Genomic DNA, 19,676 nt, shown 5'->3' with positions numbered 1-19,676 from the left:
GTGGTATGTGTATGGAATGAGCTGCCATAGGAAGTGCTGGAGGCTGGTACAATTGCAACATTTAAAAGGCATCAGAATGGGTATATGAATAGGAAGGGCCTGGAGGGATATGGGCTGGGTGCTGGCAGGTGGAACTAGATTGGGTTGGGATATCAACTTGGCATGGCTGAGTTGGACTGAAGGCTCTGTTTCCGTGCTGTATATCTCTCTCTGACTCTTTGACTGTAGATCTAACATTGGCCTGTCTACATACTGTGTCAGAAAACACATTGGACAAAAACTGACTCATCTAAACTACTTGAACTATAGTATTCCCAGTCAATATTTGGAAAGTTAAAGTCCACCATAACAACTACCCTGTCACTCTCACTCCGATCGAGAATCATCTTTGCTATCCTTTCTTCTAAATCTCTGGAACTATTTGGAGGCCTATCGAAAACTCCCAACATGGTGACCTCCTTTCCTGTTTCTAATCTCAGCTCATGCTACCTCAGTTGACGAGTCCTCAAATGTCCTTTCTGCAGCCTTAATACTGCCCTTGACTAACAATGCTACACCCTCATCTCTTTTACCAGCTCCTCTGTTCTTACTGAAACATCTAAATACCAGAACCTGCAACAACCATTCCTGTCCCTGCTCTACCCATTTCTCTCAAATGGCCACAACATCGAAATTCCAGGTACCAAGATGCTCCTGACATTGAAATAGACACACTTCAAACTAGCTTGTTGCTTGCTTGTGCTTTCTTGAGACCCTGAAACCTTATTTCGGACCCCCCGACTCTCAACCTCCTTTATAGTTGAGCTACAATTTAGGTTCTCATCCCCTTGCTGAATTAATTTAAACCCACCCAAAGAGCATGAGTAAATTTCCCCCCAGGATATTGGTACCCCTCTAGTTCAGATGAAGACCATCCTGTTTATAGAGGTCCCACCTACCCCAGGAAGGTCCCCAATTATCCAGTTATCCAAAACCCACCCTCCCCTGAACCATCCCTGTAGCCCTGTTCAACTCTTCTCTCTCCCTAACATGTGAAGTTGAATTTTTTTTGAGATAGGCTAGAATAGAATAGAATCCCTACAGTGTGGAAACAGGCCCATCAGCCCAACAAGTCCACACTGACCGCCCAAAGAGTATCCCACCCAAACCCATTTCCCGATCCTATTCACCAACCTACACATCCCTGAACACTGTGGGCACTTTATTATGGCCAATTCACCTGACCTGCACATCTTTGGATTGTGGGAAGAAACTGGAGCATCCAGAGGAAACCCACGCAGACATGGGGAGAATGTGCAAACTCCTCACAAACAGTCACCCGAGACTGAAATCAAACCTGGCACTGTGAGGCAGTAGTGCTAACCACTGAGCCACCATGCTATCCCAACCTACAGTGAAAGTTTTCAATTTTTTTTTTATTTTGATGTAGCATAGTTCAGTTTTTTTTACTGTTTAGTAAAAGTTTTATTCTGTGTTAAAAGTACACTGGCAGTGTCCTGTGAATGTTATACTGACCTCCACAGTTATACAAAAAATAATGAAGATGAGACCTAACATGTCTGGTTTTGCTCCTGGCATGCCTGGGTGTGTTACGTCCAGTATTAACAGACACTGGGATTATAAGTATTTGAAGAAATTTGGTATTGCAAAATCCACTGTCAAATGCCTGGTTTCGAAGCAACTCATTTATCCAACGCTGTACATATAACCATTTACCTGTGTTCAGGATAAGGTTGTGTTTCAACTGTAACTAAGACTTATCCCTCAAATCAACAGGTGAATTTATCCATCACTGGTTAACAGCAAAGGATAAACATGAGAACAATCAACTATGGAGGAACTATCTTGGGTTTGATTGCAATCGCTGCTATAAATCTGATTATAAGCAGCAGGATTTTGAATTTGACATTCATTTGAAGCTAATTGCTTGCTCTCTGCTATGTTAAATTATCACCCGTAATGGCTCTCCTGGGGATCTAAATTCAGCTCTGTCGTTCAGTCTGGCTAGCTGCCAACTCAACCTTACCTCAGTTCCTTGGTAATGTAGCAGCTAACAAAATGTAGTTTGTAAGAGCCGGAAAGCAAAGTTAAGTTGATGGGTAATGGAACCAGTGTGAGACTCCTAAAGCAAAGCAGATCCTCACTATTCTTGTAAAGAATGCTGATAAACCAGCAGGGAATGTAATTATAGAATTTGCAATGTGGAAGGCCATCCGGCCTATTGCACCTGCGTCACTGTTACGTCTTCAATGGAAGCTATCTATTTTTTCTTTACCCTTTTCTTTTCGTTGTCTCCCTTTTCATATACTTCACACAGTTTTGTTTTAATTGAGGTTAAAGTCTCTACTTAAAAATGCACTTGTGATAAAGCATTTTTGTTTGCTAAAAATTCCTTTCATGAAAAGAAACATTCTCCTAACTTTCCTGAATTCTTCCAGTTGGGTTTGAGTTTCATCGCTACCAATTTGCCATCCTGTTGAAGCCATCTCTTAATACTTGTCATCTTTGAAAATAATTTTGAAAACCGGTTTTAGATGCCTCTTTAGCTTTTGTGTTTCAGTGAACAGATAACTTTTTAAAAAACTTTCTTTTATTATTTCAAGTTTTGTATGATTCAGAGAAACCATTCTGCTTCTGAGTCAGAGAACTGAGATTTCCATTCGAGAACACAAAACCCAAGCTAACCCTCTCACCTCGACAGCTACTGCACTGTTTGAGGTGTCATTGTTTAGAGGGGATCAAAATCCTGCCTATTAACTCAGTGGATCTAAAAGATCCTATGTTATATTTCAAGGATGAGCAAGGATGTTCACTCCAGGGTTCTAATCTGACATTAATGCCTCAGCAATGCCATTTGAGAAAATTCAGATCATGTGGTTGGTATTACATTGCTGTTTATGAAAACTTGCTGAACGTAAGTTGGCTGCCACATTTCCTAAATTACAGCAATAAATTTACTCTATCACATCCTTGTTGGATGTTAAAAGCTTTGGATGGTGAAATCTTTTGCTAGAACTGCAAACCATATTCTGTGGCCTAATCAGTATCATTGCCAATTCATCATCACAGTCTTTTCTTTATACCCCAAACATAAAATCCAGAGTTCCAGTTCCCTTTCTACTCATGTGCCTCCCTTGAAAAATAATGTATCTGTACTCCGAGATTTCTCTGTTTGTCACTTTGTTAATAGTTTACTATTTCAGTGTTTTGGGATTTATGCTATTTAGGTCTTAAATTTCCTGTTACTTTTTGAATATTGCACTTTTCAGTACTAAGCATGGCTATTCTCCACATTAAACTTTAGTCATCCTGTAGTCCTACGTCTCCATCTTCTGCAGACACTGGCACAAAATACTTATTTATGCAATTCTAACATTTCTAATTTTTTTTTACTTAGATGGGGTTAATAAATAATTAGTATTCTCTTTTATTAAGAACAACAAGGAAAGTTATCTGTGTATCTTGTTACCGCATTTAAACAGTGAAGCATTTATTGAATTGCTAAGCATATCTGTTTTAATATAAGAAGAACTATTCCAAAGTAAAGTCACTAAACTCGAAACATCAACTCTGTTTCTCTTCTACAAGATGCGACCAGACCTGCTGAGTTTCTCTGGTACTTTGTTTTCAGTTCAGAACCCCAGCACCCACAGTATTTTGCTGTTTTTTTCTAATTGTTACTGTCAGGTGAGAAGTGGAAAAGGAGGGGAAGCTATTCTACCTCTTCTCACCTGGTCATAACAACAGTAAGATGGTATATATCTGCATACTATCTGAAATCATTAGCATTTGTTTTTTAAAAAATGATTTAATCTTTATTCAATCTTTGTTTTCATCTGAGTGTTTAAACATATAACATGAATTAGGCCTTGGCTGGAGTACTGTATACAGTTCAGATTGCTGCACTATAGAAAGGATGTGATTGCACGAGAGAGAGCGCAGGGGAGCTTCACCAGAATGTTTCCTGGGCTGGAACAACTTGTCTGTGAAGACGGACCAGATAGGCTGTCCTTTGAGCAGAGAAAGTAGATGGGGAAATCTGATTGAGATATGCAGAGTTTTGAGAGCCATAAACAGGGTGGATAAGGGGAAACTTTTCCCCTTAGCAGAAGGGCCAGTAACCTTGGTACAGTTTTATGGTATAAACCTTCAAGACATTTAAAAACTCTTTAGAAGAGCACTTAAAACACCATAGCATTCAAGGCTACAGGCCAAGTGCTGGAAAATGGGATGACTGCATGGACATGATGAGACATAAATTTATAGGTATAAAATTATTGTGTCATAACTAAAGCCCCTCATTTTGTTTAATGTTGATTGCCATTTCTTTCATGCTCTTAGCTTTTTCATTTACTCTCTCTTGACTGAACTTCTGTATAATGGTCATTGTTTTCTTCTATTTATATTCTCTGTATTTATAATGTGCATAATTTTTTATTGTAGTTTTACTCGTAATTTTATTTATCTGTTGAAGTACTGCTTTTGAAAGATTGCCACTTTGCCTGTATCTTATGTCATTTTAAATATCTCCCAATACTTGACTGCCCTTTATTCTGATACGACTCATAGCCCAGTAACTTGGACTACTGCCACTTCTTATCACTAAAATTGGCTTATTTTAAAGTGTTTAGCTTGGATAATAATTTATCTCTGTCACTGAATGTGTGTTGGCCCAAGGAAGAACCAGTTGTTTTCTGGTGAAGATGTGCATTCAGATCCTGTATTTTTAAAAATTGATCTATTGACATTGGAAGTTAGTACAAATTTGTTTTTGTTTTCAGAATGTTGTAGATAGACATATTTAGAATGTTTATTTTTTTAAAATATTTTTATTGAAAAAGTTTTTCTTTACTAAATTATAAGATTACAAAAATATGAAAATATAACATTGTAACAACAAAAACAACAACAATAAGCCAACTACTTTACTACTGTACAACTACGCTCATTACACATCAATAAATAAATCACGCCACTCAACACTCAACTTTCGGGAGCATCAATTATTAAACATACATTTGCTTGAAATTCTTCCTTTTAAGACATTAGGCTTATGAAACCAAACCATCATGGCTAGACAAAAGCCCTAATCAAAATGGCGGAAAGATCTACTTCCAAATCATTCAAAAAGGGCTGCCATGTCTTATAGAAATTGTTTGTTTTCTGGTGCACCATGTTTGTAAGAAAGTCCAAAGGAAGCTTTTTCCCATGCACATTTAAGGGAGATAAATTTGGCAAACCCAGGGGAAGAGAAACCAGGTCCACTTGATTTCAGTCCCCAAGACCCTCTCTGTTACTCCTGCCACCGCGCTCCAGTACGTACGGAGGTTGTGGCAGGACCACAAACAATGAGTGAGGGGACCCGTATTTATTTTACACTTTGGGGCACATTGAAGACACACCCTGCTTAAATTTTGCAAGATGATCTGGGGCCAGATGAGCCCTATGAAGAACCTTTAACTGCGTAACATGGGTCCTATTACATATTGAAATCTTCCTCGCATTCTCACAAATGTCCTCCCAAATTTCCGGAGTGATCTCCACCCCCAACTCTCTCTCCCAGACCTCCAGTAATCGGTCGATGTCTCCTGAGGAACCATCCCCCCCCCCCCCCCCCCCCCAACAAATGATCGAGAGTACTCACTGAAGGAGTGCTCTTAGCCTGAAGCGCCCTCTTTTCCATGTCAGATCTATAACACTTGGGCAGAAGCACAGTCACTTTTCGGATAAAATCTCTGATCTGAAGAAAACGGAAGAGGTCCCTACTCGATAATCTATACTTATGAGTTATTTGATCAAATGACATCAACGTTTCACCCTCAAACAGGTCACCCAAACAAGAGACTCCCCTATCCGCCCAGGACCTAAACTAGGATCCATTGTCCCTGGCCAAAAACCTGGCATACCAACTATGGGAGGATGGAAAGATGTTTTAGACATATTACCCTCCATCTGTCTCTTTGCCCTTCCACGCTTTGACGGTATTAATGACTATTGGATTGTGGCAATGTTCCACATCTATCCTCATTTTAGCCAGTAACAACAGGTTAATAAGAGGAGAGTTTGCCTGGGAGGCCTCAATGTCTAACCATATCAATGCAGAGTCCTCACAGGCCCAATCACTCTCAAAAAATAAAGGGAACTCAATTGGTACCTTCTGATGTCCAGGAGATCCACTCCTCCCAACCCCTGGGATATTTGCAATTTTGTAAGCTTAATAATGAGCCGTTTATGACCCAAATAAAAGAACTAAACCAACCATTTAATTTCAGAAATGGTTGTCAAGAAAAAAGCAAGGGAAGCATCCGCAGAGGGTATAATAAACGAGGAAGAACATTCATTTTAATAACAGCAACTCAACCTAGCCATAGCATTGGAAGGGGCCCTCATCTTTGAAGGTCTTGTTTAATCTTGTCAAACAAATGAACAAAATTAGCCTTGAATAACTGACCAAAACTAGGGGTAACAGAGAGGCCCAATAAAGAAAGCCTCCCTGTGCCCACTTAAAGGGGAACCCACCTTCAATGTCCAGTATTCCCCTAAGATGTCTCCCCCCCCCCCCCCATAGGCACAGCCTCTGATTTTGAAAAATTGATCTTGTAACCTGAGAAAAAGGCAAATGAGTTAATACACTGTATCCTATAGGGCACTGAAACTGCCAGGTACGAAAGAAAAATTAGAACATTACCCGTTTATAATGTGATATTATGCACCTTAGACTCTACCTTTGGGGCAGGGCCCCCACGAATGGCCTCTGCCAGCAGCTCAATCACCAACGTAAAGAGCAGAGGTGAGAGGGGACAGCCTTGCCGGCTGCCCTTACCAATGTTAATATTATCAGACCTGATACCATTAACTGCCAGAGGATTACTGTAAAGGACCCTTACCCGTCTAAAAAACACTTCACCCAGGCCAAACCATCCAGAGTATAAAAAAGAAAAGGTCATTCCACCAGGTCAAATGCCTTGTCCGTGTCCAAGGAACCCACCGACCCTTGAACTGACCGTTGCTGGCACACTTGAAGTGGTCTCTTAACATTATTAGAAGATCTGTGATCCTTTATAAAGCCCGTCAGATCTTCCTTAACAATAGAGGGCAACACCCTTTCTAATCTCAATGCCCGAATCTCTGATAAAATTTAAACATTAGTTTATAGGCGAGATGGGTCTGTAAGAAGCACAGTCTTCCAAAGTCTTCCCTTTCTTGAGGATAAGAGAGATATTAGCCTCTCTCAAGATGGCAGGAGGTAATCCTGACTATATGAATAGTTATACATGTCTAGCATTGGTCCTGAGAGTATGTTTACAAATTCTTTATAAAACTCACTGAGCAAGCCATCAGGGCCGGGGGCCTTACTACTTTGAAGTTGCCTCACTGCCTCCTGTATCTCCTGGGCTGTTATCGGAGCACTAAGGAGAGATGCCTGTTCAGCATTCACACCAGGAAGATCCAAATTCCTAAAAAAAAGACTCCATCTTATCCCATCTGTCCTCACAGCATTCAGACTGGTAGAGTTGAGAGCAAAATCTCTGAAACGCCTCATTGATCTTTTTAGCATCATCAGAGTCCCATTCCCTTCCCTAATAGAAGGAACAGACTGGAAGGCATTTTTCTTCCTGACCAAATATGCCAAGTATTTACCTGGCCTATCACCATGCTCAAACAGCCTCTGCTTTACAAAGTAATGTCCCTTACTTGCTGTATGCGTTTGCATGGAGTTTAAGGTGGATTGGAGAACTGTGATCCGCTGCAGCTTAGTCACCGACAGCCTACTGTAATGTGCCATCTCAGCTGCCTTCAGTGCCCAAGCAGACACTGCTGCCATCCCTTCTGTCACTTTGGGCTGGCAGAGTATGAGATAACTATCCCTCAAACACAGGCTTTAGCCGTCTCCCAAAGAATGGACGGATTACTAGCTGTACCTGAGTTGGTGGCCAAAAAAAATCTTCAAATTCCCGAAAGAAGTGTTCTACAAACTTGCTGTCCTTGAGGATGGAGGGATCCATTCACCAGTACCATGCATCCATTGCATCACTCTTAATCTTAACCAATAAATACACCTCTGCATGATCAGAGATGGCAATATTCCCAATCGAATAGGATACCACCAAATCTAAAAAAAGCCGCAGGAGTTGGGAAATAATCAATCCTTGTGTGGCATTTATGAGGATTGGAAAATAAAGTAAATTCTTTGTCGGTAGGGTGTAAACATCTCCAAACATCTACCAACCCCAGTTCGGCACGTAGATCACCCAACTGCTTAGATTGTGGTGAAAGGTTTGGGGGGCCTTTGGGCATTCTATCCAGCACAGGATCTACCAGGCAATTAAAGTTCCCCCACCCCCATAATGATATTCCCAGACACCAAGGCCATCAGCTTAGTTAGACAGTGCATCAGTCAGAAATTTAAGAGAGAGGGCCGAAGGACAGTAGACATTCGAAATAACATATTCCTCGCCACGTATAAGAGCCTTAAGAATAACAAACCATCCATACTCACCTTTAATACAATCTATTAAATGGAAGACCTTTTCGGACGAATATTTCCACTCTCCTGCTCCTAGTACGAAAAGACGAGAAAACGCCCGATCAAACCCACTCTGCTGCAAATTCAAGTGATTAGATTCTCTACAGTGTGGAAACAAGCCCTTCAGTCCAACAAGTCCACATCGACCCTCTGAAGAGTACCCACCCAGACCATTCCCCTCTGACTAATGTACCTAACAATATGGACAATTTAGCATGACCAATTCACCTGACCCGCACATCTTTGGATTGTGGGAGGAAACCAGAGCACCCGAAGGAAACCAGAGCACCCGAAGGAAACCCAAGCAGACACGGGGCGAATGTGCAAACTCCACACAGACAGCCACTGGAGGCAAAAATTGAACCTGGATCCTTCGTGCTGTGAGGCAGCAGTGCTAACCACTGAGTCACTGTGCCGCCCATATTCCTTGACATTTAAGATGAGTCCCCTTTCTAAGGCATGGCAACACTTTTTTTCTTTTAACTGGCAAATTAATCCCTCTGATAGCCCAGGTGCACCATTTAAGAATGCTGCTAAACATAATTACCATTGACCTGCCGAGAGGAAGAATTCATCTTGCAACATGCTGAGCATACTCAAAAAACAAAAAAAAACTAACAACAAAACACAAAAGGCTACTTAATGGGGGACTCTACCCCCAGCCCACAGAGGGCGCTTACATTTCCCACACACAACTCAAACCGCCCTTCTAGGTCAAGCCGTATCCCAAACTCAAGTAATGGAAGAAACCAAACAAATGACATTGTAAACACAAAAGGTATAACAAAAACAGCGAACTCACCCCCCCCCCCCCCCCCCCCCTCCCAATATATCAATACCACTCCAGCTCAGAGAGGAAATAAAAACAAGACAAAAAAATCAGACATTATTGTCTATGTCCATAAATTCATCTACATTATTTTAAAGTGTCCAAAATGTTTTTGGCTTGCTCCAAGGAATCAAACGACCACACAGTCTCCTCTTAAGTAATACGAAGCACCGCTGGGTATCTCATCGAATATTGAACACCAAGGTCTTTTAACTTTCTCATAACTTCATCAAACGGTTTCCTCTTCTGAATCACTGCTGCAGAAAAGTTGTATAGAAACGTAATCTTGGTTCCCTGATAGGTCAAGGCCTGTGGATCTCTCCCTAACATTCTAGAAGTTTCCATGACTCTCTGCTTGTCCCTGTTGCATTGAAATTGTATCAGACCAGGCGGGGGCGCTGACCCTGACCAGATCTGTGCACCATGACCTAATGATCTCTGTCAACCTTCACCCGGTCCTCCTAGGCATCCCAGCCAAGACATTGTGGCAACCAGACTTCAAAGCAACTTGCTGGCTGCCCACCTTCTACTCCATCTGACAGGCCAACGATCCAGATATTCTTTCTCCTGCCTCTCTTTTCCAGGTCATTGACTTGCACAGTCAGGGCCCGAACCTGCCAAAGACTCGACCTCTGTCTCCGAGGCCACAGTCTACTGCTCAACCTCTTCAACTCACTTCCCAAGCCCTTCTAACCCATTCACAGGCTTTTGCAGGAAGGCTTTGATGGGCTCCAGTCGATTACGAGTCTCTTCCCTCATCTCCTAGATCATCTGACAGATCACTTCGAGTTCCTCCACAATGTTCTGCTGTGCAGGCATTTCTTTCACAGCTGCTGAGGGAGCAGCAGCTGTTTCCCCAGTTGCAAGTACGGGCCCACCCAACGTTTTCGAGTGTCCTGAGTGTTTAGACTTGGTCATTTGCTTCTCCTTAATCTTTCTCACGCTCGAAAAAAGATTTGAACTGTTGTATTACCGTTTAACAATCATTTTTCCAAAAATAACTAAGGAGAGGGTTGAAAAAATATTACTACCCTGGTTAGGGGTGCAGAGCTCAGCAAGGCTGATCTATTCAGATCACCGCCATCTTGAATTCCTTATTGATTATTTTAGAAAGTTGTGGATTGCCTCAGCTGCTGTGGTGGAAACACATGCATCTGTTGAATTGTGACAGAATTTTCAGAACAGGTTTGCTATTTTTAATTAGGTGTCACTGGCTGGGCCAGAATTTATTGCCCATTCCTTGATGTCCTTGAGCAGATAATGATGAGCTGTCACCTTGACTGGCTGGTGAGTGGCTTAGAGGGGTAATTTTAGGTGGTGGTGTTCCCATGTATCTGCTGCCCTTGTCCTTCCAGATGGTAGTGGCTGTGGGTTTGAGTAGTGCTATCTAAGGAGCCTTGGTAATTTATGCAGTGCATTTTATAGGTAGTACACACTGCTGCAACTGTGCGTGACTGCTGGCTGGGGTGAATGTTGTAGATGTGGTGCCAATCAAGCAGCTACTTTATCCTGGGTGGTGTCAAGCTTCTTAACTGTTGTTGGTGCTGCACTCATCCAGGCAAGTGAAATGTACTGCATCACACCTGACTTGTGCTTTGCATATGGCAGATGGGAAGAGTCAGGTAGTGAATTACATAATTGCGAGATCTTCAGCCTCTGAGCTATTATTGTAGCCACAGACCAATTCAGCTCCTTGTCAATGCTAAACCCCCAGAATATTGATAGTAGGGAATTTAATGATTGAGATGTCTTTGAATGTCAAGGGAGATATTTGGATTCTCTCTCATTGGACATGACACCTGTGTGGTGCAAATGTTATTTGCCATCTATCAGCTCAAATCTGAATTTTGTTAAGATCTTGCTGCATTTGCATGTGGACTGTTTTAGTATCTGAGGGTAGTGAATGGTGCTGAACATTGTGCAATATGTTTTTGGATATAGAATAGGTTGAAGCTGCCTCAGTAAACTGAAAGCTCTGGTCTGTCATGTCAGATTATATCCCAGATGTTCACCAATAGACAAACCACTTACTTGTACCGGCTTTAGTATTCCGATCTAACACTTCGTTTTGCTAGCATGTGTCACATACTGATTGTGGAAATGTTCTTAGGCATATTCTGAGAAATTCCTTTCCTATTTTGATAGGCGAGATGTTGTGAAACTTGAAACTGTTCAAAAAAGATTTACAAGGATGTTGCCACGGTTGGAAGGTTTGCATTAAGAAGAGGCTGAATAAGCTGAGGCTATTGTCCCTGGCGCATCAGAGACTGAGGGATGACCTTACAGAAGTTTATAAAATCACGAGGGGCATGGATAGAGTGAATTCCAAAGTCTTTTCCCTGGGGTGAAGTCCAAAACTGGAGGGCATAGTTTTAAGGTGAGAGAAGAAAGATTTAAAAGGATCCTGAGGGGAAACATTTCCATGCAGAGGGTAGTGCTTGTATGGAATGAGCTGCCAGAGGAGGTAGTGGAGGCTGGTGCAATTACAAAATTTAGAAGGCATCTGGATGGATACATGAATAGGAAGGGTTTAGAGGGGCATATGCCAAATCCTGGCAGATAGGATTAGATTAATTTAGAATATCTGGTCAGCATGGACATATATCTGGTCAGCATGGACACGTTGAACCCAAAGGTCTGTTTCCATGCTGTGACTTTATGACCGTGTACTTTTGCCTTGTAGAATAGTAAGCATTGCAGCTTACAATAATAATTTGTTTTATTGTATAGTGCACTTACATTTTAGTAACAAACACCTCCTGTTTCTTAATTCCACCTCAGCAGGTTATGCCATCTCCTAAAAAAAACTAAACACTTTGGTTCTTGATTATGCAGTGATTGAAGAAAATCAGTAAGATCAAGTTTTCAGTATCATGCACAATTATTTTAATGAATGTTTTCAGCTGCCCAACATTCCACTTTCCATCGCTGTTTTTCCCTTAACCTAACTGCTTTGTCATGTTTCTGTATAGTCTTGCCAGACTTGAGGTTCTTAAGACTGCTTTTACCCTTCACTGTGCTCATTTAACCCCTCCTCAAGATTGTCTAAAATTTGTGTTCCTGTATTAATTTAAATAAAGGAAGGACAATTAAACTGCACTTCGTAATCTTTGAAGGACTTGCACTAAAATGCAAATTTGAATGTTAATTTTCTGGCAACAGTGAATGTAACGCTGATGCTTTCAGGATTCATCGTGTACTCTTTGTTTGAAATATAATACTTTTTTCACATAAAACTAAGAATTATTCATGAATTTAAAACAATGAGAGAAAAAGGTTGATTAGATCTCAGTCATAAAACATTCAGTATTTAAAATTCATTTGTATGATGTGGGCAATGTTGGCTAAGCCAACAGTTGTTTATTATTCTTTGAGAATCTGATTCTGAACTGCCTGCTTAAACTATGGTGTAGGACCATCCGTAGTGCAATTCGGGAGGGAATTTCAGAATTTTGGCAATGAAGGAAATGTGAAATCGTTCCGGGTCAGGATATGTGACTTGGTGGGGAATTTGCAGGTGGCAGAATTTCCATACATCCGCTTCCTTCCTCTTTCTTGATGGTAGAGATTTCATATTCAGAAAGTACCATCAGAGAAACCTTAGGTTACTATAATGCACATTATCAATGAAGCAAATGAGTAGTGAAGGTGATATATAGGGTGCCAGATGCTTGTTCTTGATGGTTTTGAGCTTCTTGGGTGTTGTTAAAGGTGCACCTATGGCATCCAGGCAACTATGGACTATTCCACCAAACTCCTGACTTACATTTTGTAGCTGGTGGACAGCAAGTAAGGTGTCAGGACATGAGTTACTTGTTGTAGCATCATAGAGATGTACAGCGTGGAAACAGATGATTCTGTCCAACTCGTCCGTGCCAACCAGATATCCTAACCAAATCTAGTCCCGTTTGCCAGCACTTGGCCTATATCCCTCTAAATCCTTCCTACCCATATACCCCATCCAGATGCCTTTTAAATGCTGTAATTGTAGCAGCCTCCTCCATTTCTTCTGGCAGCTCATTCCATATGCACACACCCTCTGTGTGAAAACGTTGCCCCTTGGGTCCCTTTTATATCTTTCCCCTCTCACCCTAAACCTATGCCCTTTAGTTCTGGGCTCCCCCACTCTAGGGAAAAGACTTTGTCTATTAATCTTATCCATGCCCATCATGAGTTTATAAGCCTCCATAAGGTCAATCCTCAGTCTCCAATACTCCAGGGAAACAACCCCAGCCTATTCAGCCTCTCTCTATAGCTCAAATCCTCTAACCCTGGCAACATCCTTGTAAATCTTTTCTGAGCCCTTTCAAGTTTCACAACATCTTCCGATAAGAAGGAGACCAGAATTGCACGCAATATTTCAAAAGTGGCCTCACCAAAGCCCTTACAGCCGCAACATGACTTCCTAACTCTTGTACTCAATACTCTGACCAATAAAGGAAAGCATACCAAACAACTCCCTCACTATTCTATGTAGCTGCCACTCTACTTTCAAGGATCTATGAACCTGCACTCCAAGGTCTCTTGTTCAGCAACACTGCCTAGGACGTTACCATTAAGTGTATAAGTCCTGCTAAGATTTGCTTTTCCAAAATGCAGCACTTCGCATTTATCCAAATTAAACTCCATCTGCCATTCTTCAACCCATTGGCCCATTTGATCAAGATCCCATTATATTCTGAACTAACCTTCTTCACTGTCCACTACACCTCTAATTTTGGTGTCATCTGCAAACTTACTATACCTCCTATGTCCAAATCCAAATTCTTTATATAGTTGACAAAAAAGCAGTGGACCCAGCACCAATCCTTGTGGCACACCGCTGGTCACTGGCCTCCAGTCTGAAAAGCAACCCTTAACCACCACCCTCTGTCTTCCACCTTCGAGCCAGTTCTGTATCCAAATGGCTAGTTCTCCCTGTATTCTTTAGCTTGCTGTTGTAGCAACAGATTTATGTGACTGATCCAGTTTAGTTCTGGTCAATGGTAACCCAGGATATTGATAGTGAGGGATTCATTGGAGGTTACGCCATTGAAGATCAGGGAGCGATGATAAAATTCCTTTTCTTGTGGATGGTCATTTGCCTAGTACAAATGTTACTTACCATTTATCAGCTCAAACCTGAATATTATCGCAGTCTTACTGCAGATGAACACAAGCTGCTTATGCTTGCAGATCATGAATGGTGCTGGACATTGTGTGATCATCAATGACCATTCCGGTTTCTGACCCAATAATACAGGGAAGGTCACTGATAGAGCAACTGAAGGCGTTTGAGCTTTTGATACTACCATGCAGATCTGCAATAGTGTCTGAGACTGAAATGATTTTATCAACAGAAATGGTTACAATGCATTCCATGCACTCCCGCAGTCTCCATTCCAACATTTTTTTTTATTTTCTGGCATTGTATTAGCAGCATTAGATCCAATAATGAAGAAATTTGTTTGGCTATGTACATTCAGTTGGAATTGTAATTAAGTGAGCAAAAAGGTTAATGAGTATCATTTTTCTGTTTTTATTACTTCTATCTTTTCCTTCATTTGATTCAATTACTTACTACCATCGCCTAAGTGGCATGTGAGAAAGTAATCAGTCATGTTTGAATTGTATTCCTGCTGATAAAATTACAGTGGTAAGACCACTCCATCCATTTTTTAAGAGATTTCAAAAATGTATTTATGTGGGGTGAAACATTAAGATGATGATTGCAGTACCCAACATAGCCTGAAAGTCTTAGTTATTATTTTGCTGCTCTGAGACAATGAGTCATGAATACAGGCAAAGTCTGTTAGAAAATGGATGAGCTATTCAAGGTAAATAAATCTGCAAGTAACTGTTGCAACTGTCTCTTGTGTCAGTGCAGTCTTTCATGTAAGGATGTAATTCCTTAAATTCTTAACAATGACTCATGTCTGCTCAATTATTTAATGTAGTTTGTTTATGACCTAGATGCACTTGCTAGATTATTTGCTGTTTTATTTGTCTGTGATGATGATTTTTGATTAGGCAATTAATGTTTCCTCTTGCTTTCTCCAAAATAGAGCTTGGTAATTTGAAATAATTGCATTTTTGATGGTATTACTGTTAAACCACATTTTTCATCAAAATTATAATTACCACTGCTTAAATAAAAACACCAAGTAAGTCCGGTATTAATGGTGTATCTCCTTTGAATTAGCTTGTTTTGTATTTCTGCTTTTTAAAATCTAACTGAACTTAGTCCATTGTAGCTATATATCGACAATGCAAAGCAGCCAGCGGTTCAGTATGTATTAACGTTTGGCTGACAATCTTACAGGATAGTTGGAATGAAAAATGTTATAGTGGTGCAGGCAGTTGTTGTTTTGAGGTTGGAGACAGAGGTGCATTTGTTTCATCAAATCAGAGGGACCCTTTCTCTGATTCTTAAATCCATTCATGTATGTACGATTAGTGAGGCTAGCATTTGTTTCTGTTCCATAATTGGCCTTGAGGTGAGCCACTTTCTTGAACTGCTGGTATAGTTATGGTGCCAGTAAATCCCCAGAGCTGTCACGAAAGGTTTTACTTAGATTACTTACAGTGTGGAAACAGGCCCTTCGGCCCAACAAGTCCACACCGACCCGCCGAAGCGCAACCCACCCATACCCATACCCTTATATTTACCCCTTACCTAACACTACGGGCAATTTAGCATGGCCAATTCACCTGACCCGCACATCTTTGGACTGTGGGAGGAAACCGGAGCACCCGGAGGAAACCCACGCAGACACGGGGAGAATGTGCAAACTCCACACAGTCAGTCGCCTGAGTCGGGAATTGAACCCGGGTCTTCAGGCGCTGTGAGGTAGCAGTGCTAACCACTGTGCCACCGTGTTCCAGGATTTTGACCAAGTTTAGGCCAACACTTATTGCACATTTCTAATTGCCTTTGCAAATGTGGTAGTGTGCTGCCTTCTTAAACTGCTTCAGTTCTAGGTATGTAGGTCCACCCAGAGTGCTGTAAGGGAAGGAGTTGCAGATTTTAACACAACAACAAGACTGAACATATACGTCCAAGTCAGAATGATGTGAGTCTTGAAGAGGATCTTGAACGACATTGTGTTCCCATGCAACCTCTGTCAATATTTTTTTAGGTGGCAGGCATCTCTGGTTAGGAAGGTGCAATTGAATGGGCCTTGGTGAGTTGCTACTATGTATCTTGTAGGTGATACATTCTGCTGCCATTGTTACAATGTTACACAATCTGAAGGCTTGTCACCACCAAGGTTGGATATTAAATCCTGGCATCATCAGTTATTTCCACATTTGAAGAATGATAAAATTAAGCCCGACTTGTGAGTGTTTGTAGATGACACCAGGCAACTGAAGTGGGAGAGTGATTAGGTATTTTCTTGGAGTTAATCATTTTCAAGCAGTTACTGAACAAATAGTACAAACCACAGGTCAGCCAGTAATGACTTGTTTTTCTGCACACTGCCATGGACTTATTCATAATTAAAGAATGGATATTGTAGAATTGATCCACTACTGGCTTCAGGATGCCAGGAAAGTCTTTGACATTGTAGCTGAGGAAAGTTGCTACATGGATTCTATCTTGAAGAACTCCTACCACAGTGACTTGACCTGTGAAAATTGGCCTCCAGTAATTGCAACCAAGTTCCTTTGTGCCAAATGTAAGCCTCATGATTTGGGGAGGTTTATACTTCAGCCCCATCCCTACTTTGCCTTCAGTTTTACTGGATTTCTCACTGCCTTAGGCCAATGCTGCTTTAATGTTCAAAGCAGACAAGCAGGAGGTTGGAAAAACACAGCAAGTCAGATGTCATAAGGAGGTGGAGAAGTCAACCTTTTGGGTATAACCCTTCTTCATGACTTCAGGACTTTGATATTCAAGGCAGCCACTTCCACCTCTGCTCTGACATTTGGAACATACTCATGTCTGTACTTGATGAAGTGTTGTGCTCAGTATTTTGAGCAGAACACAAACGTTCAAAAATGGCTGTTGATATTGCAGAGGTTGCTTTCTCTTCCATCACTTGACTAATGACTAAGAAGCGTTAAGTGGCTAGGTCTGTGTAATGTAGGTTTCAGAGAACCAGCCCAGAAGGCTGAATACCTTTTGTACGCAGTATATTTCCATGCTTTCAATCCTAACTGTATAAAAGTTAAAAATTGAAACCCACAATCACTAAAATGAATGTAAACTTTACTTTACAATTGAGTAGTGTTTATTTTTCAGCACTTAAAATTCATTTTTCTACTTTAATGTTGTAGAATTATGTTGTATGTTGTGTGTTGTATAATGTAAAATGTGTAGTTTAATGCTCAAATTATTAGCTTCAATCCCAGTGTTATCCTAGCTTTTACATTGTCATTGGAGCAGTTATATTGCAGCAGGTGTAAAGCTGAAGTCATGTGATTCACTATCCTGGTGGGGTCCCATCTGCATTGCTTAAATACGCTTTCTGTGGCTTTATGTCAAATAAAAGTACCTAGTTTGCATTGATGTGAAGCCAGAAGTAGTGAAGTTGCATCTTAAATTGCAAATAAGTCACTGAATGCATTAAAAAATCAAGTCTATGCATAAAGGGAAAAGAAACACATACCTGACAAATCGGAGTTCAACTTCCTTTTTATAGTTGTGATGACAATGCCAACAAATAGGCAGATACAAATAAGAATTTATTTCCTGTATTTTCTGTTAAAATGTCTTTCACTTGTATAGCTGCCACTGCAGTAGAGTGCTGTTCCAACCAGCCATATACATTTAGTAAGTTGATCATTGGCTTGTGAACCTGTGAATCAATATAAGCAAAGACAAATGTTTCTACCTAAAGTGGTAACTGAATATACTGGAATTTCAGAAACTACTTTGCTGAATTATGTTCTTGTGAGTGTACATTTTATTTCTCCCTGCCAGTGCACTATATTTATGGACCCGCAAGGAAGCTGAAATAATTATGATTTTTAAATTATTCACAAATCTTTTAAGTGACAGAAAGCATATATCCTTATCATTGCTTTGAACAAAATTGTTGCAGATATCCCTGGGAGGCAATGGCGTAGTGTTATTTTTGCTGGACTATTAATTCAGAGACCCAGATAAGGTTCTGGGGACCTGGGTTCGAAAACCGCCACGGCAGATGGTAGAATTTGAATTCAATACAAAGAAAATCTGAAATTAAGGATTTAATGACGACCGGGTCAATTGTCAGGAAAAACCCATCCGGTTCATTATTGTCCTTTAGGGAAGGAAACTGCCATCCTTACCTGGTCTGGCCTACATGTGACTCCTGACCCACAGCAATGTAGTTGACTCTTAACTGCCCTCTGGGGCAATTAGGGATGGGCAATAAATGCTGCCTACTCAGCGACGCCCTCATGCTGTGAATGAATGAACAAAATCATTCAGACATATGGTTGCAAGGCTGTAGTAACACTTTCAAGAATTCCTATCTCACTGTAATTGCCATCTTCTTTTTCCAGCTGTTTGTGGCAGTATCACTAATCCAGTTACGAAGGAATTCCTGTTTGAGCTCATTGAAAGGAATCAGATGCAATCCCAAAGAGAGCCAAGGAAAAGGTCTTTGGATATGGACTCTGAACTAATGCCACCTCCACCTCCAAAGCGACCAAATCATGCTTTGTAAGCATCAGATTTGTAAACATTGAATCTCTGTAAAAGATTTCAAATACACTGTAATTGCTTTACAGGTCTTATGGATTATTATCAAAGCTATTCTCTTTATGGAGTTGGTAGAAGGAGAATAGTTTGAGGTTGCCTTCAACATCATTAAATTTTTTTGTCTAATTTCAACAAACTGTAAAATGTAAAGAAAATCTCATTAGGAAAGTTTTTTATTCATTTTCTTTACATATTAACAAATCTCCTTATTTCAAAAGGTGTTTGTAGACTCTTTTGTTATTGCAATACCACCTTTAGTCCCTATTTTATATTTGTAAAAGACTACAAATATATTCAATATTTCTTCTATGGAGAAAATCAGAGTTTTTCTTTGTTTTTTCACATTTTAAATAAGTTGAATCAAAGTACTGAATGCAGTGGAGCTGTTATGCTCACTATCATTTTGGCAGTCTGTTCTAGATATGGCGATGGTGATTAAACTATCACACAGTTTACTAGTTTTTATTTTTAAATTTAATGTACTGATATTTTTAATAAATGATACAGGCCACAAAATTAACGAATCATATTCATTAGGTTTATTTTATGCCACTGGAACATGGGAAATGTACCAACTTTCTGTTCATTGATAAAGACTTTCCCACTTATTTTTGCCCACCACATCTGCTCCACCACCATGTATTTGCTTT

General features: G+C 40.5%; 1 protein-coding gene across 2 annotated transcripts in view; it reads left to right on the top strand.

The window, feature by feature from the left end:
* rngtt (RNA guanylyltransferase and 5'-phosphatase) overlaps nucleotides 1-19,676 on the top strand; it is a 420,807-nt gene that overhangs the window by 383,200 nt on the left and 17,931 nt on the right. For both annotated transcript variants that reach the window (XM_060856948.1, XM_060856941.1), the window contains one exon: nucleotides 18,828-18,987. In XM_060856948.1, the coding sequence (XP_060712931.1) occupies nucleotides 18,828-18,987 (160 nt within the window). The remainder of the gene's footprint in view (nucleotides 1-18,827; nucleotides 18,988-19,676) is intronic.

This window comes from Hemiscyllium ocellatum, chromosome 3, assembly GCF_020745735.1.
Source record: "Hemiscyllium ocellatum isolate sHemOce1 chromosome 3, sHemOce1.pat.X.cur, whole genome shotgun sequence".
Lineage (NCBI taxonomy): Eukaryota > Metazoa > Chordata > Chondrichthyes > Orectolobiformes > Hemiscylliidae > Hemiscyllium > Hemiscyllium ocellatum.
The sequence above is the reverse complement of the archived record's forward strand: the minus strand, read 5'-3'. Positions and strand labels throughout refer to the sequence as shown.